Consider the following 22,583-nt stretch of genomic DNA (forward strand, 5'->3'; position numbering starts at 1 on the left):
AAGGTCCCTGAGGATGGAGATAGTTTGGAAGAATCAGAAGTTTGTAGAAGGGATGTGGTCATTCAGTTGAGACCAAACTGTTCAGGTCTGAGAATGTCAAGCTAAGGAACTAGGACATATTATTTTCTGAAAGAAAAAGGAAGCTTTCGGCAAATTTCTACTTTGGAGTCAGCATATTGCACTGAATGGGAGGAAAAAAGGGAGGGTGGGAAAGCTAAAGTGAAAGGAAGGAGGGAAGGAAGCACTGTGTCTTTAGACTTTCTCCGATTTCATGGAAACCTCCTCCCCCACCAAATACACACACAGGCACTTCTTACCTATTTCTCTTCTTTCCTGATAGACTACTACTGCAATCCCTTGATTGCCCAAACCCTCGGATAAGGACCTCGGGGTCCTTCAGACATACTCCTCCATCCAGGAGGCTCTGCAAATTCTGTGAGAATTTTTAGTGGAGGCCATAGACGCCTAGAATTTAAAGAAAGTAAAAAAAAATTGCAGCTCAACAGGACCTCGGGGATCATCTGGTCCAGCGTCTCATCATTCACTCGTTCATTCATTCATTCATATCTTTTGCGCACCTATGTGTTCGGTACTTGAGATAAAAGGACTAAAAATATATAATACTCCCTAGTATGTCAAAGAATCCCAAAGAGGAATACTGACTTGCCAAAAGTCACACAGATAAAAGTTTTGTGGCTGAACCGGGTCTCAAACACCATTTGTTCCCTAGACCCTCTTTTATTTTCCCCATAACCGGACATTGCTGGTTACAGGAATTCAGATTCGTCTCTGGTCAAAGAGCCTCCATTTCTCCCGTGGCCCAGCTACAAAGTACTACATAGAACAAGGGTCGCGACCGGCCCTGGGTCCGAGGTGGGAGCCCGGGAGGACAGAAAGGGTAGTCCGTTTCCAGGCCCGGACAAACCGAGACACAGGGCCTGGCCGCCCTTTTCGCGGAGGAAGACTGCCCCTCTGCAGCCGCCGTAGCCGAGACGGAAGCGGAGCCCGCCACGTATTTCATCTAGTGGGACTCGAGCTAAGAGATCCGCAATGGCTGAGCATACAGGTCTTGAGGCCCAAGTATGCTCGGAGCGGTTCGGCTCCGGGACTGCCCGGAGCTGCCGTGTTGCAGCCGACGGGAGCCTGCAGTGGGAGGCCGGGGAGTGGCGCTGGTTCTCCGGGGCCTTTACGGTGAACCCTGGAGGACGAGAAGGGGGTGCAAGGGGGGCGCTCCGGGCTGCCTCACTACCTCTCTCGGGTCTCCAGGCCGTGTTCCTGCCACAGGGTTTCCCTGACAGCGTCAGCCCGGACTATCTGCCCTATCAGCTGTGGGACTCCGTGCAGGTCAGCGTGGCCATCTGGGGCGGGGGGGGGCTCATCGTCGAGGGCGGGGAGAACAGTGCCGCGCCACCTTCCCCTCCCCATTTACAGACGGGAGTCTATGGCCCAGAGCGAGACGCGAGACGTGACATCGCACGGGTCACACACTAAGGAGAGCCGTTAACAGAACTTAGACCTCCATGTTTCTGCCTCCACCTGTCCCTCCCTTTCTTCTCTCCTCCAGGCCTTTGCGTCCAGCCTCTCGGGCTCCTTGGCCACCCAGGCAGTCTTGCTGGGCATAGGGGTGGGGAATGCAAAAGCCTCCGTTTCAGCTGCCACAGCTACCTGGCTCGTGAAAGGTGAGCTGGGCCCCCAAAGCCTCATTTAGCCCTACATTCAGACCTACCCTCTCTCTGGTCTCCTTTTTTTATTGCAAAAGCCCAGCCCTTCCTCTGCTCCTCTGCCAGTGTCCTAGGCGCTAGCTCTCATCTGTGATAAGTATATTTGTGGATTCGGGCCTGATAAGGTAGAACACAGGAGCCAAATCTTCCCACTACCTAGAACAGTGCCTTGTATCCCAGCCGTATCGCTACTCCCCATATCCACATCCCACCCACCAGCCTAGCAGCCACACCCTGTTCCCCTTACAAACTGTTCAGAGCCCCTGTATCATCTGAATCCCAGATCCCAAAGTTAACCACTTCTTCCCCATTTACTGTTTGTCCAGAACTGTCTTAGAGCACAGTTGCTGAATAAAACTGCCAGCTACTGGGACTGGGGGAAATTGGTTAGTTCCAGAGGAGAGGAAGTACTTGGTCCTGAGTAGGAGGGGGGGTTCTGGAAAACATTAAAGGTATTCTAGGTCCTCTGGGATACTAGATGATGCTATAAATAATAAAGTAATCATCTGTTGAGTGCCTCTTGCTTTTTTCAAAACCTCTAAGAAAAAAAATAGAAACAGTTTGGTACCTAGACAGTGAAGTAGAAGAGACAAGGGAAAATACCCTGGATTCCACAAGGAAAAGTAGGCTCTCTCCACCCTTGTTTTTCTTTCACTGCTGTTTCTGGTGAGTATTTAAGTCAGACCCAAGGGAGGCTCATTCAGCAACTACATCAGTCTGGCCACATTTCTAGTGACCATCCCTGGATCTTTTGGAGAATCAAGAGGCCCCTGTTTACACTTTCACCATTAAAAAGAATGAACGAACTGGCCCAATGTTAGTCACCTCCAGAAAGAAGCTTTCTCCAGTAGTGCATTTCAGTGGAGAGCTGGTGGTGATCTGCAGCTTGCTGATCTTACCATTTTTACTTTCAATAATAATGATAGTTCATATAAGCAGTGCTTATTATGTGCAAGGCTTTGTATGTATTGACTTACTTATTCTTCACAACAGCTTTGAGATCGGTATGTCACATCCCCATTTTATAGATGAGGAAACTAAGGCATAGCAAAGTAATTTGCCTGAAGTCACACAGCCAGTAAGCGATAGGGCATGGATTTAAGTCCAGGTGGTGTTCCAGAGTCCATTTTTATATCACCACACTGGGCTTAATTTGAATCTTTCATGTTGCTCTCCTGTTGGCTCAGTTTTTGGGATGCAGTTGGAGCTTGGGTCAGTGGTTAATGTTTTCCTGTCATTTCTGAGCACCCCAGATTTAATCACCAACATGTTACTTACGTGCATCTTCATCTCAGAAATACGACCATTTTAAGATTTGAATGACCATCCATTTACTCCAGTACCTGCCTTCATAAAACAACAAAAACAGAAGCCCTTAATTGGGATTCTTTTGATGTGGTCATATTTGGTTACAGATCTCTTCATGGAGCATGATGTTATTTTTCATAACTTAACATGATAATACTACTAGCAACTAATATGTTGAGAACGTGCTGTGTGCCAGGCATTTTACTCACTTTTTTTTAATATGTATCTTAATCTCTGCAACAGCCATATTAGGTAGATGCCAATTTTACTTGATTTTTAAGAGGGGAAACTGAGGCACAGAGAAGTTAGTAACTTGCCCAGGATCACTTGGGAGCAGGATTTGGACTCAGGCATACTGACTTGTTTGTCCACTCTTAAGCACTACACTCCTTTGCTGGTTAAGATTTTAGAATGGAGCCAAGTATAATTTGTAGACAGCTGATCTCTTACTGGGACCCAGAAGTTTCTAAATCTTACAGTCCAGCTCATTGCTAGGTGAGACATAGTAGGACAGGCAGGAATTAAGTTCCCTATTCTAGTGGCTTTCAGGTATGGATCATTATTACATCCTAGTTGTAGCTACCAGACAGATTCCGAAAGAGACGCTGCAGACTGCCTGATGAATCATACAAAGATTGAGTAGACCCACTTTTGGCCAGGTAGTCTTTGAATGGAGGGCATAACCCTGACTGAATGTAAGTGAGCAATTGAAAGGAAGAATAGAGCCTCTCCAATTGAGCTCCCTCTCAACCAGTAAATAAAAGTCATCTTGCCATGTTCAGAGTCACCAAGTTGATCCAACACAAGAATATTGAATAGAACAATAAAGATTTTGTGTTGAATAAAATTTACTTGAGGGGAAGATAAGGGACAGAAGGGAGGAAGCCTATAAAGCCACCCTAGTAGGAGTTATTTTCGGGGCCACACTGAGGACAGAAATGGGAGAAACCAAGCCAACCAGGAGGGAATTAATCTGCTCACATGTCTCCCCAGCCAACTGAAGCAGTGAGGGGAGGCAGGCCCAGCTTTGCAATGTCTTGAGGTGCTTCCAGAAAAGCTGGACATCCAAAGTTTCTTGTAAAATGTCCCAGTATTGTTCACCTAACTTCTTTGAGCAGCAGCTGCTTTTATCTGTAGCAAGTAATGATCTCTCTCCATCCTTCATGAGTCTGTGAAGATTTGATAAGCGTGGGTATTTCAGGTGTCTACCAGAGTGCTTGGTGGTCTCCCTTGAGTTAAGGGTGGGGGGTAAAGATGTCCAGCCAAATGTCTAGATCAGAGGTCTCAGTGGCCAAATTGCAAGGTGTGGCCAGAGGTGAGTGCATCTGTATCCAGTGGAGATTGGGGAAGGCTGGCCTATGTCACAACCTTAATGTATTGTGGGAAGCTCCTGACCCACCTCCTCACAGCCTACATTCTCTTCTCCTTGAATTTCCCACCAGAGTCCATGCTTTCAAGATCACACAAGTTGGAGCCCTCTGCCCATTGTGTATATTCTTTTCAGTGCCCACCATTTGAGCGCCCCCACCCCCACCCCAGATGGCTGGTTCTGAAGCATTCCTTCTTTGTGCTCCCCCTACTGGGCGTAATGTGTGCTACTCCCAGTATAAAAGATGGTCTAAATCGAGAGTCAGTGAACTTTTTTGTAAAGAAAGAGATGGTAAATATTTTACACTTAATACTCATGGTCACACTTTCTGAGGCAGCAACTTGATGCAACTGTTGTATGGTGAAAACAGCCATAGATAATCTGTAAACAAGTGACTGGAACCACTGTTTCCCAATCCCTGGTGTATATCAGTGTTTTTCATACTGATTGGCACCTCCTCTTAAACTAGATTCTGACTCTTAGGTACACTGAGGTATCCCCCATGTCTCACATAGTGCCTGGCACAGAGTAGGTAACTGGTCAGCACCTATTGTACAAATGAAGGTCCAGCTGATTCCAGAGACTTCTCTGAATCCAATGTGAGGAGGTTTCTCTCTCAGCCCCACACCCCCAGATTTCTCTGTTACCAACCTGCTGTTCAAGTTCCTTTTTAAATTTATTTATACTAGAATAACCACCTGTGAACCCTCTGACCAACCTCAGAGCTACAGTACTGAAAGTACATATATATAATATGTATTTTGCCATTTTAACCATTTTTAAGTGGAATAAATCACATTCACAATGTTGTGCTACCACACTGTCATCCATTACCAAAACTTTTTTATCACTCCAGACAAACTGTGTACCCATTAAGCAGTAATTCCTCATTCCCCCTTCCCACCCACCTCCACACACCAACCCCTGGTAACCTGCTTTTTATTTCCTGTCTCCATGAAGTTGCATATTCTAGATATTTAATATAAATAGAATCATACAGTAGTTGTTCTTTTGTGTGTGGCTTATTTTATTTCACATGACATTTTCAAGGTTCACCCCTGTTGTAGCATGTATCAAAGCTTTATTCCTTTTTATGGCTAAATACTCCACTGAATGGATACAACATGTTTTGTTTATCCATTCATCTATTGATAGACCCTTGATTTGCTTCCATCTTTTGGCTATTGTAAATAATGCTGCTATGAACATCAGTATTCAAATACCTGTTCACGTCCCTGTTTTCAATTCTTTGGGGGGCATGTGCCTAGACTGCCCATGGCTTACTTTTTCACTCAAGATTATAATATTAGGATTCCTTTATGTTGATGTGAGTAGTTGCGGTTTGTTGGATTTTCACTGCTCTAATATACTACTGAATGAATGTTTGAAAATTTATACATTCTCCTGTCAATGGACATTTGCATTATTTTCAGCTTTTTGCTGTCAGGAACCATGCTGCAAAGAACATCCTTGCCCATGTCTTTCGGTGTACATGGGTAGATATTTCCTTGGATTTCTCAAGAAACTACTGGGTTTGAGCACTCTGACCCCATAACATAGCTGTGTCTGTTTATTACACCAAATTGAGCTGCCAAGGACAGTGTCCTAGTGTGAACTGGCTGATTCAGTGTCAGAGTCTGCCAGGCCCAACAGCCCCCAAGGCTCTTCCTTGTTCCTTACCATTGCCTTCCCCAATGCCTTCTTCTCTCCCCTAGATTCAACTGGCATGCTGGGCCGCATTGGCTTTGCCTGGTGGAAAGGGTGAGTTTGTCTTCCTGGTCAGCAGACTTCTGGCCACTCCACCCATACAGGGAACACATCTCTGTCAGCCCTAGCTGTATTCTTATCTCCCCCTCTCCTACCAGTCTTTGGGGGAGTGGGAATTCAGAAGTTTCATCATCAGACCCAAGGGGTCCTTAAAGAGGGATATCCAGTCCAGCTGGCTTGCCCATGGTCACCTGACAGTGTAGCTTAGAGCCATGGTCACCTGACAGTGTAGCTTAGAGCCATGGCCATGCTCAGATCTGCCTTCAAGAGCACTGATGTGCCACTCTGCTGCCTCTCCTGGAAAAACAAAGCCACAGGCTAGAGTGTCCTCTGCCTAAGAATGCTTACTAGTTGAAAGAGAAGCCTGAACAGAACAGTGCTTACGTAGTCCAAAAGGAATGACTTTACTCCACAGCCTTCCCTGGTGACTCAGACACTTGGTTGGATTTGGCTGAGCCGAGTGGGGAATGGGCTTGGGCAGGTCATCAGGAGCCCTGTCCCCCATGGCTCTGGGGGTCACAACCACCTTGTGTCTGGAAGGGGTTTAAAGATTTGCACTGCCTGCTTCCTCCCCAGGGAAGTAGTGAATTATTTGTGGTGGTAGTTAGGACAGTAATAGTAGCTGCCACTATTTGTGGTTAGGGGAGGTTTCAGTGAGATAGTCTGTACAAAGTACTCAGTAAACACCAGCTGCTATTAATGGTGAGTGCTAACTGTGCCCCAGGAACTCTCTGTACTTTGTCTCTGATCCTTATAACAATTTTGTAGCACAAGATTGAACATATCCATTGAGATATAAAACTGACCTACAATAAGGGGAACAAAGGTTATAATCTATTGAGTAGATGGAAATACTAGTGGTCAATGAGAAGGAGGGGGAAGGGGTATGGTTTTTATGAGTTTTTTCTTTTTATTTATTTTTCTGGAGTGATGCAAATGTTCTAAAAAATGATGATGATGAATATATTACTGTGTGATTATATTGTCAGCCATTGATTGTACATCATGCACAGAATGTTTGTATATTAAGAATGTTCATGTCTGTATGTTGTTTTGGTTTTTTTTTTTTTTTAATTGTTGTTTTGGTTTGGTAATAAAAAATAAATTTAAAAATAAAAAACTGACCTACCAAATGGAAGTTACTTGCCCAAGGTCATAGAGCTTGTAACTAGTGAGCTGAGATGGCCTCTAAAGTCCGTACTCTTTGCCTGGCTCAGGCTGGTTTAGCGGGCAGAGTCCTAGATCAGTCCCCCAGGGTTCAAGTCCTGCGTTCTAGCCCTTCCTCTGCCATGTGTTCCCCCAGGAGCTCCCTAGTGTGTGTCCCATACCCAGTCCAAAAATGCTTCTTTCCTTCCAGGAGATTTCAAATTAAAGGTCACAGCTAATTCTAAATCCTGGGCTAGGCTGGCCTGGGGACTACATCCCCTGCCCCTGGAATCTTGGAGAAGTGGTCTCTAGGTATTTGTGCATAGGCCAGGGACCACCCTGCCTTGCACGGAGGAGCAAAAGAGGTGACTACCCACAGTGTTGTGTGATAGAAATATCTTGGCCCTCGATGGCAGAGCCGGGGTCTTTCTTTTGACCTTTCCCCCCACTCCATGTGAGCCAACAGAAGCTACATCCCCTCTCTGGGCTAGTTATCGTAACATGCAGGAGTTGCACTAAACGTAGTATTTACCAGTCCAAAATGTATGAGCTTGTTACTGGATGCTCTTGATAAAGTGGAGGAAGAGGAGATGGTGGAGGAATCTCAGGAGAGCCCAAGGGCAGGCAGCAGCCACAGGCAGGCGATTTCTTCCTTGGTAAGTTGTGGGGTAGTAAGGGGGATACACCAGATGGTCGCTGAAAGGCGACCACTTGATGTTGGCGTTTCGGGCAGCAGCAACAGGCTGTGGTGAGAGTGGTTGAGGTGTGGGTTTTCCGGAGCCTCTCAAACCTTAGCATGGCATGGGACTTCCCCCGCGACCACTTCCTCAGAATGTGTTGTCTCTTTAAATCCAAACCACAATAACCTCTCCCCCAACAGGAGCAAGCTGGACTGTAATGCCAAGCAGTGGAGGTGAGGAGGGGCTGGGGAAGAGGGGAGGGGCTGGGGAAGAGGGAAGGAGTGTCTTCTTTAACAATGGTCCTTAACGGTTAACCTCTGATCCCTTTCCTCAGGCTTTTTGCTGACATCCTCAATGACATAGCCATGTTCCTCGAGATTATGGCTCCCATATACCCAGTCTGCTTCACGCTGATCATCTGCACCAGCAACCTGTCCAAGGTACCCACCTCTGAGGCACCCTCATGCCCAAGGCATCTGCCCTGATGGTACTTTCTGGGTATAGGCTTACCTGGGGCCTGCTCTCAAGGCACTTCCAGAAGGGGGAGAATGTTTAGAGGATTCTTCTTGGGCCGAGCATTAGCCATGTTTCCTGGTCCTCTTCTAGTCAGACAGCCTCCAATGCCTCAGGCAGTCTAAGGCAGCCTCAGTAGCCACAGGACTGGTGGGAAAGCTCCAAGCTGGGCAGAAAAGGGTGGGGTGCAGTGTCAACATCTTGACAAGAACCTAGGACCACTCCCTGGACTCCCTTTCATTCTTTTCAATAAAATATTTATTGCATGCAGACTGCATACGTGGTACAGAACCTGGGATCTCCCATTTTTTTAAAGGAAGCCACATGTAATTATACTTTATTTATTTATTTATAATAAATAAATTGTATAGGTATTCCAGTTGAGAATCACAGGGAGCTGCAAGTGGGTTCAGCAGGGAATACCACTTGGTGAGGGGATGCAGGAAGGCCTGCCCCAAACAGTAAGGTTTCAGCTGGGTCCTGAAGAGGGAGATCAAGGTGCAGGAAACGTGTTCTGTGCAGAAAATAGTGTGGGGCAAGAAGGAGCATGATGGGTATGAGGAGCAAACAGTGAGGCTGGAGGGGAAAGAAGGGTGAATATGGGCTTTTTCTCTGTGCCACACATTCACCCTCACAGCCACCCTCAAGGTTAGCCGAGGCCCAGGGCAGGAAACCGAGGCCAAGGGAGGTTTCTGTGAAGAGCTCAGCCTGTCTCCACCACAGGGATAAGAACCTAGTGCAGAGTCAAGATTTAAGAGGACACTCTTAAGAAAACTCCCTCTATCTGCTTAAAATCACTCTAGAGCAGTGCTTCTCCACTGGACACTGCGCACATTTGGGGAGTGCCAGTCTTTGCAGTAGCAGGACATTTAGCCTCCTGGCCTATGTACTAAAGGCCATGGGAAGCCCCTCCTCTCCAGGGCAGTCCCATCCAGGGAGAACCATTGCTGTAGCTATGAACCAGGAACTGTGACCTGTGATACTGGTTCCAGATTCTTCCACTAAACTTTACCCTGGGCCGTCAGTCTCTTCATCTGTCAAATAAAGGACTAGAACAGGGCCATGAATGTCCCTCCAGACCCTTCTTCTAGGACTCCTTATCTCAGTGACCAATATTGCTACATCACCCAGAGGACGTCTGACTGTCATCTATGCCTCTTCCACTCCCTCCCTATCACCCTCGGCTACGCCTCAACTCAGTTTGGTACTTTTTCCCTCAATCTTTCCAATCCCTCCACTCCTCCATCTCCCTGTCACCACCAACTTGTTCCCAAAAGAGCACAGTAGCTTCCTAGGTCCATTCTCACCTCTCTTCAGTCTTTCTCAGAGCAGCCAGATTGTCCTTTAAAAATGGAGACAGATGAGGTCACTTCCTTGCCCAGAACCTATGATGCTCCCTATTGATTTTAGGATAGAGACTTTAACTAGGCTTGCACATTTCTACATGGTCAGGTCCCCACCAGTCATACCAGCCCCATTTTGTATCACATTCCTCCTGCACAAGCTGTTTCCTCTGCCTGTGTAATAACTTGTTTGTCATTTATTGATTTATAAGTTTCCTATGGGCAGGGGCCAGTTCTGACTTGTATCACAGCACCCAGGCTGGAGTCTAGCATCTAAAAGAAGTTTGATAAATAGGGGATGGATGAGGGCACTTAGCAGCTGTCATAGGTGAGCTTTGACCCCTGAGATCTCAGAGGGAAAGATCCTGGTACCTTGAGAGGTCAGGTCCACCAATGTGGGTTTCAAACTGGCCTTGAAGGTTGGATTAACCTTGACTAGGGCAGGAAGAAAGCATAGGAATTCCAGGCAGGTGGGGTCCTGTGAACAAAAACATAAAGTTGGGAACCAGACTGGGCCTGGGATCTCAGCATGGGGGAGAGGGTACAGCCCAGGTAGGAGTTAGAGTGTGGAGGAAGTTCTGGGGCAAGAGAGACTTTGAGCTCTATCCTGGGAGAGAAAATTGAGTTTCCCTGGGCGCCAGGTCCACAGGGTAGAAGTGACAAGTGGGACTGTAGTTTCCTGGGGAAGTATGGGATAAGAACCAGATGCTGTGGACAGCATTCAAGATTTGGCTGTAGGGTAGCCCGAGGCCTGGTTTTCCAAAGCTGGTATGAGCTGTTTGCTTGGCTCTTCCACTGAAACACCCATGTCGCCACCAGTCTTGGCCTCTCTGTCCTCCACACTTTCTTCTTCCCACCTAGTGCATCGTGAGCGTGGCTGGTGGGGCCACTCGGGCTGCACTGACCATGCACCAGGCCCGGAGAAACAACATGGCCGATGTGGCAGCCAAGGATAGCAGCCAGGTGAGCAGGAGGGATGGAAGGGGGAGGTCCAGGCCAGGCCATAGTTGGAGTGCATGGAGGGAAGCACCTGGGTATCTCTGGGGGCAGGGGACACCCATGCAGAAGCATGTGGTTGGGTATGAGAGCACTGGCTCTGACCCTTGGCCCCTGCCTGCTGGCTCTGTGACTCAAAAGGAGCCCCTGCCCCCACCTCCACCTTTGCTCTCTCTAGGCCCTGGCCCCACCATGGGAGGTAGATGTTCCAATCAAGCAAGGCCCCACGTATAAAAGCACTTGGCAAGTAAAGCACATGGCAAGGCCAGGGTCACTGACCAGAGGTCTCCACTCAGCAGTTTAGCAGGCCCTTCCAGCCCAGCCTGACGAAGGGAGTCTGGAGTGGGGGTGAGAACACCCCTAAGACTGAACCCTACAGGCGTCTGATTCTACCAAACTCTATAGTAAATATTTATGTGCATCCCATCATTCAACTCACACCAGCCCTATGAAGCAACTGCAGTTATTATCCCTGTTTTATAGACCAGGAAAGTGAGCCCCAGGGAGGTCCCAGAAGTGTAGGCTGGTTTTCTTTGACACTGAAGCAATTTAGAAGCTTCTGCTCTGTCCAGTCCTACTTTCTGGACTTCCCTTATATTGTTTTACTCAATTTCCAAATAGAACTTCATTAAAAAAAATAAGTTTTAAAACACTAAAACTAATTCCCTTCAATAATATTAGCACAAGCTAATACCTATTAAGCATTAACCAGGTGCCAAGTACTTCAGGTGCATGAACCCATTAAACCTATGCAGTGTTTTTGTGCAATAGGCACTCACACATCATTTCACACATGAGGAAACAAGATACAGAGAGGTCCAGTCTCCCAGGGTGACTTTGGGCAGGTCCCCTCTCTCTAGGCGTGAATGGACCTATTCATCCCCCCTGTTTCTCCCAGCTCTAAATCCAAGAATTGTTATGGAGGGAGAGATAAGTACAGTTCAGGCCCTGTTCCTTAGGATCTCCCATCTGCATGCCTGCTCTCTCCCACTCTCTCCCTCCCCGTCAGCCTCTCCCAGATGTTTTCTCCTTGGCCCCAGAGGTTCCTCAGATTCCTCCCTCATGTGTTAGAAGCAAGCAGCCTGGGGTATTTCCCTGTCAGGGGACCTCAATCAGGCTATCAGATGAGTTCTAATAGCATTGAATCTCAATGGAAGAGGTTTCGGTCTTGCTCCTTGTCTTCCTGTGTCATGTATTGGCCCCTTTGCAAGTTTGTCTGCCTTTTGCCCACCTGTTACATGCTAAGGGGCTTGGGCTTGGGAAATCAGCCTTTTTTTTTTTAACTACCAATAAAAGTAGTCCCCCACTCTGTGCATGTTTACTTGCCTGAGTGTGGGGTTATTCAGGTGGCTATTGCAAAACAAGGAAGACATGTTTCAAGGATGTTGTATCTTCCTGGGCAGAGGAAACTTAAAAAGTTTACTAGGTATGCTCATCAGAGTAGGGAGCCCTAGGAAGTTCTGGAACGGGGAACTGAAGGTGGGGGGAAGATGTGGTGAGAGGCACTTGGACATTTCACTCTGTGGGGTCCTGAAGAAGAGGCCTCCTCCTCCCACCTGCTCTGCCGTTTCCCAGGAGACGCTGGTGAACCTGGCAGGGCTCCTGGTCAGCCTCTTGATGCTTCCCCTGGTGTCAGATTGGCCTAGGTGAGCGGGATCAAGGTGGGGAGGAGATGCCCAGCTGGGCTTCGGCCCCTGTTAACCACCTCACCCCCTCGCCCCAGCTTCAGCCTTGGATGTTTCTTCCTCCTCACTGCCCTCCACATCTACGCCAACTACCGGGCAGTCCGAGCCCTTGTCATGGAGACCCTGAATGAAGGCCGGCTCTGGCTGGTCCTGAAGCACTTCCTTCAGAGGGGTGAGGTGCTCGACCCCACTTCAGCCAATCAGATGGAGCCTCTCTGGACAGGTGACCCAACCCCTGGGTCTTGGGTCCTTTGTCTCTCAGCCTGTCCTGCACCCAGGCATCCTGACTTCAGCTTCCCACAGGTTTCTGGCCGTCTCTGTCTCTCTCCCTGGGAGTCCCTCTACACTGCTTGGTCTCCAGGTGAGGAACCCAATATCTCCCACCCCTACTCCCCACACATGCTCCTTATTCTGGTTACACCACTGGCCTCCCCTGACCAGGCCCCACCTATCTCGTGGAAGTTCTTTACTTCTACTGAACATATTTGGCAAGCATCAGCTGTGTCTGGGGGCAGCTAGGAGTGAAACATCAAGTAGACATCAGCAATAGGCTTGTTGGATGAAGGAAGGATGGGTAATGGGGAGAATGGATGATGATGCAAGAAGAAAGGAAAGATGGGTGTGGGGTAATGGATGAAGGCCAAAGAACTGTGGACAATGATGGTCACTCCTCCCTCTGCTTTCTCCTTCCCCCACTGCACTCTGTTCTCTCCCCAGTGTCTTAGAGCTACAGCAGCTGATCGAGGGGCACCAGGAATCCTACCTCCTGCACTGGGACCAGCCGCGAAGTGAGTATGCAGCCTTCTCCACAGTGGGAGGCTGCCTGGTGTCCTTGGGTGGGAACATATTTGATTCATGCAAATATAGCTTCTCTACTAATTAGCTGCATGTCCCAGTGAAGTTTAATTAACCCCTCTGTAAAATGGAGCTAATAACATCTGCCTCATTAGCTTGCAGTATTTTTATGAGGATCAAATAAGATGATTAGGTAAAAACACTTAATACATTACCACACACTCAGATATGACTGTGATCTATAGTTATCCCTGGCGAACCCTTTTCTCTCCATTCCTAGGTCTCCTCTTGGAGAAGAAAGACCCTCTTGAGTTTACTGTCTACTATGAGAAATAAATACAGTGTTCCTCCTTGGGGCTTGTTCTAGTTTGCTACTGCCAGAATGCAATATACCAGAAACAGAATGGCTTTTAAAAAGGGAATTTTAATAAATTGCTAGTTTACGGTTCTAAGGCCAAGAAAATGTCCCAATTAAACAAATCTATAGAAATGTCCAATCAAAGGTATCCAGGAAAAGATACCTTGGTTCAAGAAGGCCAATGAAGTTCACTGTTTCTCTCTCAAATGTGAAGGCACATGGCAAACACAGTCAGGGTTTCTCTCTTGGCTGGAAAGGCACATGGCAAACACGGTATCATATGCTAGCTTTTTCTCCTGGCTTCCTGTTTCAGGAAGCTCCCCAGGAGGCATTTTTCTTCTTCATCTCCAAAGGTCGGTGGCTGGTTCTCTCTACTTCTCATGGCTATGTCATTCTTCTCTCTCAGAATCTCCTTCTCCAAAATGTTTCCTCTTTTATAGGACTCCAGTAAACCAATCAAGACCCACCCAAATGGGCAGAGACACATCTCCCCTAATCTAGTTTAACAACCACTCTTGATTGGTTACATCTCCAGGAAGATAATCTAATTACATATAGTATTGAATAGGGATTATTCTGCCTTTTTGAAATGGGATTTTGATTAAAACATGGCTTTTCTAGGGGACATATATCCTTTCAAACCAGCACAGGACTTGTTCAGAAAACCACTTCTTTAAATAAGAGTTAAAACCCTTATACAAAATCAGAGCCCACACAGAGTAAGAGGAGAGGGCCTGACTGATAATGGGAAACACAGAAGTAAGTGGTTGTTTGCTACAAAGTGCTTGTTCTCACTAGCCATTAAAGAAATGCAAAATAAAGTTACCTCAGTGAGCTGCTGTAAAATTATATTTAGAAATTGGCCATTTCAGTTTGGCCAGAGCACTGGAAAGCAACAGGAGATGAATTTGGAAAGGAAAGGGTGAGGAGATGACCTTCCATGCCAGGCTAAGGCCTGTGGGCACAGACAGGTGAAGGATATTAGGGTTGAGGGTTTTGGGGGGGTGGCCCTTGCCTAACACCAGTCTGTTCCTGGTCTCTCCAGACCAGGTGAAGGTAGTTCTGAGCCAGACAGCAGGCCCTGAGACTGTCCTAAGGGCTGCCACACATGGCCTGGTGCTTGGAGCCCTGCAAGGAGATGGGCCTCTCCCCAGAGAGCTGGAAGAGCTAAGGAATCAGATGCGGGCAGGTAAGAGCCTCCTTATTTGGGCTACTGATAACTTGATTTTGGGATGGAAAGAGGGAGAACGTTGTTCTGCTTGGGGACCTGAAAGCTTCTGGTTCTTCTTCCCTCCCCTCCCAACTTCCTCCCCTACTTCTCCCAGGTCCTAAGAAAGATAGCTGGGCCGTTGTCAAGGAAACACACCATGTTTTGGACAAGTTGTACCCAAAGTTCTTGAAAGGTAACATCCTTCAGCCCTGTAGCACTTTGACCTCTGAAACCTTTTACCCAGGGGCCCTACCTACCTGCATCTCCACCCCTCTACCTGGGACATAAAAGACCCAGGATTTCTTGGGACACCTTAGGGCTGGACCTCAGTTTCCTTATCTGCAAGATGAGAAGAGGTTAGGAGGCACTCTAAGGCTGCATAAGTGTGGACAGGTGTATAGTCCCAATTGACATTGAGGAAATTTGGGGGGAAAGATGGAGATTTAAATTAGGAATTACTTGGTGCCCTCTGTTTTCCATGAGGTATCTTAGTGAATTCTTCCTGCAAACAGATGGGGTTTTAGCCTCATTTTATGAGTTCAGAGAGGGTAAAGAACTTGCTAGAGACCACTTGCAAAGTCAAAGGAACCCCGGGTACTACACAAGCCTGCACCTGCCCCTTGCCACTTCCTATCCTCTCACCAGGGATGGACCGTAGTCTATCCCCAACAGTCCAAGCAGCAGCCTATAACCTCTCCCCAGGACTGCAGGACGCAGGCTGGAAGACCGAGAAACATCAGCTGGAGGTGGATGATTGGAGGGCCACATGGCTCCCGTCTCCAGAAAAGAAGGTCCTCTGAGCAGCCCAGCCCGAAGCCCAAGACCCAGGACAGAAGCCACTTTGACCATAGCAGGACATAGGAAAAGCAGCTTTAATTTTTCTTAGGGGAACTGCTGTGGCATATTGACCAAGGCCCAGTGGGAAGTGACTGCCAGACAGCTGGACTGGGCCAGGCTGAGATGAGACTGAGAGAAGGGGAGCCAAGGCCTTCCCCTGTCCCTTCCTGCTTTACCCCTTTCTCTGGGGACCACTGCAGGTCCTCACCCCCACTCTTTATGAGGCTGAACCCTGGCCTGGCTCATGCAATTCCACAGTTGCCTCAGGCATAAAAGCCCCAGAGGAAGGTGGCTACAGCCATCATGAGCAGGGCATTGAGGTTGACAACACGGGCCCAGCTCGGGTTCTCACTGATGTCCTCCAGCCGCCTGGCTGCAGCAGCCACTTCCTCCTGGGTAGGGGGTGGGGGACCACCTGCCGCTCCCCTGTTCATTCCACAGAACCAGAGCAGGCACTGGTGGAACCGGCCAGGGGTGGGGATAGGGGGCTCTGGGAGAAATAGAGGCCCTGTAGTTAGCATGAGGGAATTGGCTCCCCAACCCCACCTCCTTGGGCAGTGCCTCACCCTCCATCTCCAGTGCATGCTCTGGACACCCATTCTGTATAGGGTACGAGGCCGGGCCTTCCAGTTCCTCATTAGCATCCAGGTCCTCTCGTTCCTCTTTGCTGTGCCGGAGACTGAAAACCAGGCGGTGGAGCTGGGGAGGAGTGGGAGCAGGGACCAGGTGGGAGTTCTATCCCCCAGCCCTTCAGGCCCTAAGTAATGTCTCCTGTCCACACTAGCACACCAGCCCTTCTCTGCCCTCTCTTAACCAGCCTCTGTTCAGCCTGCACACCTATGTGCCGCTCACTCGAGTTTGACTTTTCCTACCTACCCTTCACTCTCAGCTGGATGGGTATTCAAAGGCACTGGCCCTGCTCATCCCTGTGTTTCCTGGTCCCAAGTCCCCTGCCTACACCCAGAGTTGTAGTTCTCCAAACTCTAGTCCAGCCAACTAATTTTTCTTCTTGTGAGTAATTGTTCCCTCAGTTTCCTCCTGCTGCCCTTCCTTCCTTTACCTGTGCAGTTCACTCAGTCTGGGAGGAGGGAGGGGAGAGGGGAACCAGGTCTTTAGCCCTGCCCCCCAGGCAGCCCTTTCCTGGGGCTCCTGCCCTGCAGCAGTACATGACCAAACCCTTTTGTGAGCTTTCAGGATGGTATACTCTGTCCCTCTTGGCCACCAATCAGATCCTGCGGTTGGAGTCCCAAATGTCATGCCAAGGATTGGCTTTGGGAACTTTAATCTCCACCCAGAAAGTCTTCAGGCTACCGACCCCCAAACCACCTCCAATAACTATGTCACTTAAAATAAAAACGTTGGGCTCCTGCAGATGAAACTTCAAAGTGAATTCACAGCCTGCCCGCCCACGTCCAGTGTAGAAATTTTCGGGGTCCGTCCCCAGGCTGGTGGAGGGGGCGAGGAGGGAGCTGTGCTGGTGGTCGTTGGGGCGCTTACGTGCTTGCGCGGTATGGGCGCCGTGCACAGAGAGACCGCGAGGGTGAGGAGGCCGGAGCCCACGAAGAGCACGATGGCAAAATAGAGGTAGTGCACGCCGCAGAGGAGCGCCGGGCACGCTGAGGGTCGCACGCAGCTACCCGAGCCAAAGGAGAACTCAGGAATAAGGCGTGCCAAGCCCATCAGCAGGCCCCCGATGAGACCCCAGAAAGCGCCCTGCAGGGGAGACAGTGTTAGCCTCCTCGGGATGCCTCAACCCTGCCCCAGGCTCACAACATGAGCGCTTTCACCTTCTCATTAACACGGGGCACGAAGAGCGCGAGCACGAAGACTGCAGACACAGGCGGCGCCAGGTAGCTGGAGACTGCCTGGATGTAATCAAACAGTTGCCCACCCTGGGCCGCCTGCACTACGGGGAGCCAGGCCACCGACACGGCCACGATGAACACCACCCAAAGCCTGCAATAGGGCCGCCATCTGGGGACTTCATCCGGGGGTCGCCACCCCCACTCCCACCTCACGGGAGCTCCTTGCCTCCACCCCTGGCTGATTAGTGGGGTGGGAGATGGGGAGAGAGCCGAGGCCGCACCGTCCGACTAGCAGCAGCTCGCGGTCGCCAGCGCGGGGCCGCAGGCGCGTGTAGATATCCATGGTGAAGAGCGTACTGCTGCTGTTGAAGATTGAAGCCAGCGAGGACATGAGCGCGGCCAGCATGACCGCCAGCATGAGTCCACGCAGACCTGCGAGGCAAGGGCCACAGGGTGCCCCAGGTGAACGTAGGCGCCGCGAGGGTTGCGCCTCCCGGGTGACAGTGTGCGCTGCGTGCCCGCGCCAGTGGGCAGGGAGCACGCCAGGGCCCTTACTTACCATTGGGCATGAGCTTCACGACGAGCTGCGGGTAGGCGATGTTGGAGCAGCCCACGTCGGTGCCGCACACGCGCTTGCACACCTCGGGCACCACGCACGCCACCTCATCTACGGGGAAGAGGCCACGCGCACAGCTAGGGCGGAACCTGGTCTGGGGACAAGGACCCCTGAAGCGGAAACCTGAAGTCCTAGTTGGGACCCCGGGTGGGAGACGGAACTGGGCGACCGGGTTCGCATATCTTAAGACGGTAGCACCTGGATCCTGGAACAAGAAGGGGGCTGTGGGGGCACAGGACCGTGGGTGCGGACGTTACCCGGGTAGAGAATGCGACTTATCATGCCCGGCATGACCATGAGAAACATGGGCAGCAGCTTCAGGTAACCGCACAGGATGCAGCCCGCCTTGATGTGGGTCAGGTTCTTCCCGGCCAGGCAGCGCTGCACTATGACCTGCGATGAGGACAAGGGACCTGCGTCGTCCCCGAGACACCGCCACCTCGGGCGCTGCCTCTACTCGTCATTCTAATTGGGGGTCCCCGCCCGCCCAGGCCCTGCCTCTCGGCTTCTGCCGCTTTGGTTTAGCTCCACCCCTAGTGGGTTTCCCTGCGCCCCAGCCCCGCCTCCTCTGGCCCCGCCTTGGAAACCTCAGCTCCGCCCGAGTTTTGCCCCAGCGCGGGACCCCGTCTGTCTCCCGCACCTGGTCGCTGCACCAGTACCAGCCCGAGACAATTGTAAGCCCCAGAAGCAGCGCGGGCCACGGTAGGTCTCCCGTCACAGGGTCCCGGAGCAGGTGGTAGGAGTCCGGCCGCGGCCGATAGCAGGAGCTGGAGACGTTGCCCACGGCCGGGTCCTCGGACACCGTCAGCGACGTCACCGCCTCCAAGTATTTGTCGAAGAGCCCCGAATACCCGCCCACCGCGTGGAAGGCTGTTCGAGCGAGGTCGTCAGTGAACCCGGCACTCGCGCGGAGGCCCTCCCGGGGACCCAGGTTCTGGAGACGCGCGTTGTCCCTGCTCCCTGGCTGAGAGCTCTGTGGCTCGCGATTTCCGTGCTCCCCACCCTCCAACTGACTGAGCCCCGTACCGTAGCCCATGAGGACGAAGGCGCCCCCGAGAATGACGAAGGTCTGCACCGTATCCGTGTACATCAGCGCCGCCAGCCCTCCTGCAAAGGGCTTGGGATCAGCCCAGGGAGCCCAGCTCATAATCTCACAGTCAGACCAGCGCCTAGCATTAGTGGAGTCTTTGTGCGAATTTTTAAAAAGTGCCCCTTCCTAGAGAACAACATTTCAAATGGGTGCCCCTTCTCCGGGTTGATGCACGCAGGCGCCAAGAGGCAGGGCTTGGTGAGCCGAGCGCTATGAGCTTTAGGTTCCGCTGATGCCCCCTTGGCCAGGCGCCCATGTGCAGGAACCCCACTGTAGGTCCCGCTCTAGGCGCTGGTTTTCACGTCTGTGTCAGAGGAGAGGATGAGTCTCTAAGGTCCAATTCTCAGTTTATGCGATCCCCTGGGCGAGGCCCCTTCGGCATCTTGACACCAGCGCCCCCACGCCTCACACTCTGGCCCGGCGTCTGGCTCCAGGGCCCATCCGGAGGTCCTCGGACCCGCGCTAGGGATCATGTCGGCCTCCCCCGCCCGGCATTCAAGAAGTGCAAGAGTTGCTGAACCTTTTCCCCATCCCCAGGCCTCACTTTGAGGCCCAGCACGGGCTGAGCGCGGGAACTTCCAGGTCCAAATCCAAGAGACGGTAAGGAGAAAGGGGAAGTTTGCTTTCCAAAGGACTCGGTCCCCCTCCTCCTGGAACCACATCGCACTTCAAAAACTCTCTGTCCCACTTTCCTCTGAGGACTTCCCTAAGCCCCGCCCACGGCTCCACTCTAGGGGCGTCTTCAGCCCCGCTCCCTTCCCTAAACCCCTCCTGCGGCCACCTGTCACCGTGTAGATCATGGTGATGCCCAGGAGCGCAATGACAGAGGCATAGATATTCCAGCCCAGAGCCTGCTGGATGAACACTGCCCCGGAGAACATGTCCACCTTGGAGGAAAGAATGAGCATTTAGGTGGGGACTCCGGCCAGGATAGGGGTCCAGGCCCGCCTCCTGCCGAGGTTATGCCCCTACGTGACCTACGAGGCGCCGTCATTTTTCTCATTCTAGTATTCCTAGGCCCACCCGCTGAGGCCAGCGCCCAAAGACCTGTTCCTCCTTGGCCCCGCCCCCATCTTAGTTCCTACAGATTTCTCCTTGGCAGCTCCTTTTCCAGGTCTCCCCGAGCGGTTCCATGCAGTGGCCCCGCCCTTCTAGGATCCCTCCCTGCCTGCCGCGCAGGCGCACCGAGATCTTGGTGAAGATGTACAGAAAAAGCGAGAGCACCGACAGGTAGAGACGGATGCGGTGACCGCCGAATCGCTTGCGCAGGTACTGCGGCATGGTAATGACGCCCGCCGTCAGGTACACCGGCGCGAAGAGCCAGCCCAGAAGCAGCACCACGAACAGCGCCTGCGGGCACAGCGCGGCAGCTGAGGGTCACCGTGCCTGAGAGCCTACCCTGAGCGCGCTGTCGCCGCTGCAGGGTCCGACAGACATTCTCTTCATGAACATGCTGCACCAAGGCACATGGGCCCGGGTAGGGTCGCGCCTGGGGTGCGGAAGATGCAGCTGTCAGGATGACCCTGGGCTTTACCGGATCAGAGGCTTGACGCCTTTCTGGCACTTAACCAGGATAGTTCTTGCCCTCCTAGCCCTGGCCAGTCCCTCCCAGGAAAACATGAACCCAAACACAGACCCTTCAGCCTCGCTCCCCAGGCAGAGCTGCCTCCCCTCTGCTCTTCACCCACCCAAGCAAGGCTCAGCTCATAGCCTCCTCCTCTAGGAAGTCCTGAGCTCAAAGCCCTGAACTCCCCCATCTTCCAAGGTAAGCCCCGGTCCCAGAGCTTAGTCTTCTCTTTCCAATTCTGCAAGGGGCTCTAATTTGGTACAGGGGTCCTCACAGTTCACACCTTCGAAGGGCACCTGAATAGAAGGTGCTTGGCTATCTCTGAGACCCATTTTACAGAGGAGAAAATCTAGACCCATAGAGGGCACTGGGTCTGATCCAGGATCACACAGCAAATCAGGAGCAGACTATTCCCCTGAAAGTGGTCATCTCATGCATCCCCCTACCTTCCGGCTGGACATTGGGACCCTCACCCCCAACCTCAACCCCAAACCCAGCCAAGAATTTGGAGTCCGCCATCTCCAATCTCGCTTATATCCCCCTGTCTGAAGCTTCCCCAGGTCTGACCCTCCCAGGAGTTCCCACTCGGGGTGGAGGTGGATATTAGGAGCCTCACATTCCACTCAAATCCAGCCACAGCCAAGCCACTTGCAGCACCAGTCCCTGCCAGGCCCACAAAGTGGCCACTGCCAATGTTGCTGGCGAAGAGAGAGGCCCCGACCTAGATGGCCAGAGAGGGGGGTGAGCCAGGCTGCCTCCCCATGCCCCTCCCAGCTCCACAGCCCAGCCCTTCTCACCGGCCACCACACCATGTTTCGTCCCGCCAGGAAGTAGCCGCCAACGGTGCCTCTGTTGGTTCTGCACATGGACTGGGGGACAGGTGGGGGAGGGGAATCCGGGTTCGGGGCACATCTTTGAGCCTCATTAGCCTTCTCAACACATTCCTCAGCTTTATTTCAGGCTGAAGATTAACCAGTACTCAGCTCCCCCAAGGTCCCTCCACCCTCCCAGGGCCCCAATCCTGGTACCTTCTCCCCTGGAACTACCCAGGCCTGAATGTGGTCAGATTTGGCCTGACTTTCCCCGGGGTCTTGGGTGTGGGTGCTGGTCAACCATAAACGTGGACCAGAGAGCAGAGACCTCATCCTGAATGCTGGCCCTGATGGAAATCCACTGATTCCCTCAACTCATTTAACCCAAGGGTGGGAAAACAAGGAACCTCTATGAGGGCCTCAAAAGACCTGCTGGCCACCCAGCCCTAAATTTGTCCCTCAAGGATTCCATCCATCCTGAGATCTCCCTGAGAATTTTTCCCCAGTTCCCAGAGGCTCAGCCCCCATCCGCACACCCTTGACCTCTCACCCATAAGCCGACACCAATGACCAGCAGGAAATAAGCAGCGATAACCAGAATGTCAGCAGGGTTGTCAATTAGGACCTTCTGGACCCCTGGTGCTGAGTCTGCCTCTGTCTGTGCCTCCATTCTGCCTAGGATCTGCCCCTCAAGAGACTAGCCCCTGGTTTCCCCCCAGGGAGGGATTAATGGTTACCTCAGGGGCAGTGAGCCGACAAGTCCCCTGGGCCTTGCCTCCTCCCTGGCTTCATTTAGCTGAATCAGGTCATATCAAGGCTGAAGACTGGTCCTGAGAAGCTGGACCCTTCCAAACTCAGGAGCTCTCCTTCCTGGGCCTTAGTCTCCACCCTTACCTGTGCCCCAGGCTCACAGTCACCTGTTTGACTCCCTAAAAACATCCACCCTTCAGTCGTGACCCAGGGAG

At 51.3% G+C, this 22,583-nt stretch overlaps 2 protein-coding genes across 3 annotated transcripts; one reads left to right on the forward strand and one right to left on the reverse strand.

Moving 5' to 3' along the window:
* Nucleotides 1–967: 967 nt before the first annotated feature.
* On the forward strand, nucleotides 968–17,098 carry RUSF1 (RUS family member 1). The gene is made up of 13 exons (XM_077141138.1): nucleotides 968–1,344; nucleotides 1,565–1,679; nucleotides 6,114–6,159; nucleotides 8,192–8,224; nucleotides 8,326–8,431; nucleotides 10,709–10,810; nucleotides 12,419–12,489; nucleotides 12,567–12,751; nucleotides 12,832–12,889; nucleotides 13,246–13,316; nucleotides 14,727–14,870; nucleotides 15,007–15,084; nucleotides 15,594–17,098. The coding sequence occupies exons 1-13, from the start codon at nucleotides 1,051–1,053 to the stop codon at nucleotides 15,689–15,691; spliced, it is 1,401 nt and encodes a 466-aa protein (XP_076997253.1). The 5' UTR covers nucleotides 968–1,050; the 3' UTR covers nucleotides 15,692–17,098.
* On the reverse strand, nucleotides 15,534–22,395 carry SLC5A2 (solute carrier family 5 member 2). 2 transcript variants are annotated; one of them, XM_077141137.1, is made up of 14 exons: nucleotides 22,169–22,395; nucleotides 21,604–21,675; nucleotides 21,423–21,527; nucleotides 20,425–20,589; nucleotides 20,021–20,126; nucleotides 19,176–19,256; nucleotides 18,790–19,019; nucleotides 18,407–18,542; nucleotides 18,093–18,200; nucleotides 17,815–17,965; nucleotides 17,516–17,684; nucleotides 17,226–17,441; nucleotides 16,295–16,427; nucleotides 15,534–16,218 (listed from the first exon to the last, which is right to left on the reverse strand). In XM_077141137.1, exons 1-14 carry the CDS (start codon nucleotides 22,286–22,288, stop codon nucleotides 15,992–15,994), a joined length of 2,019 nt encoding a protein of 672 aa, XP_076997252.1. In that variant the 5' UTR covers nucleotides 22,289–22,395; the 3' UTR covers nucleotides 15,534–15,991. The 2 variants fall into 2 exon arrangements, with proteins under 2 accessions (XP_076997252.1, XP_076997251.1); XM_077141136.1 differs by having other exon boundaries at nucleotides 15,534–16,236.
* Nucleotides 22,396–22,583: the final 188 nt, after the last annotated feature.

This window comes from Tamandua tetradactyla, chromosome 23, assembly GCF_023851605.1.
Source record: "Tamandua tetradactyla isolate mTamTet1 chromosome 23, mTamTet1.pri, whole genome shotgun sequence".
In the NCBI taxonomy this organism is placed as follows: Eukaryota; Metazoa; Chordata; class Mammalia; order Pilosa; family Myrmecophagidae; genus Tamandua; species Tamandua tetradactyla.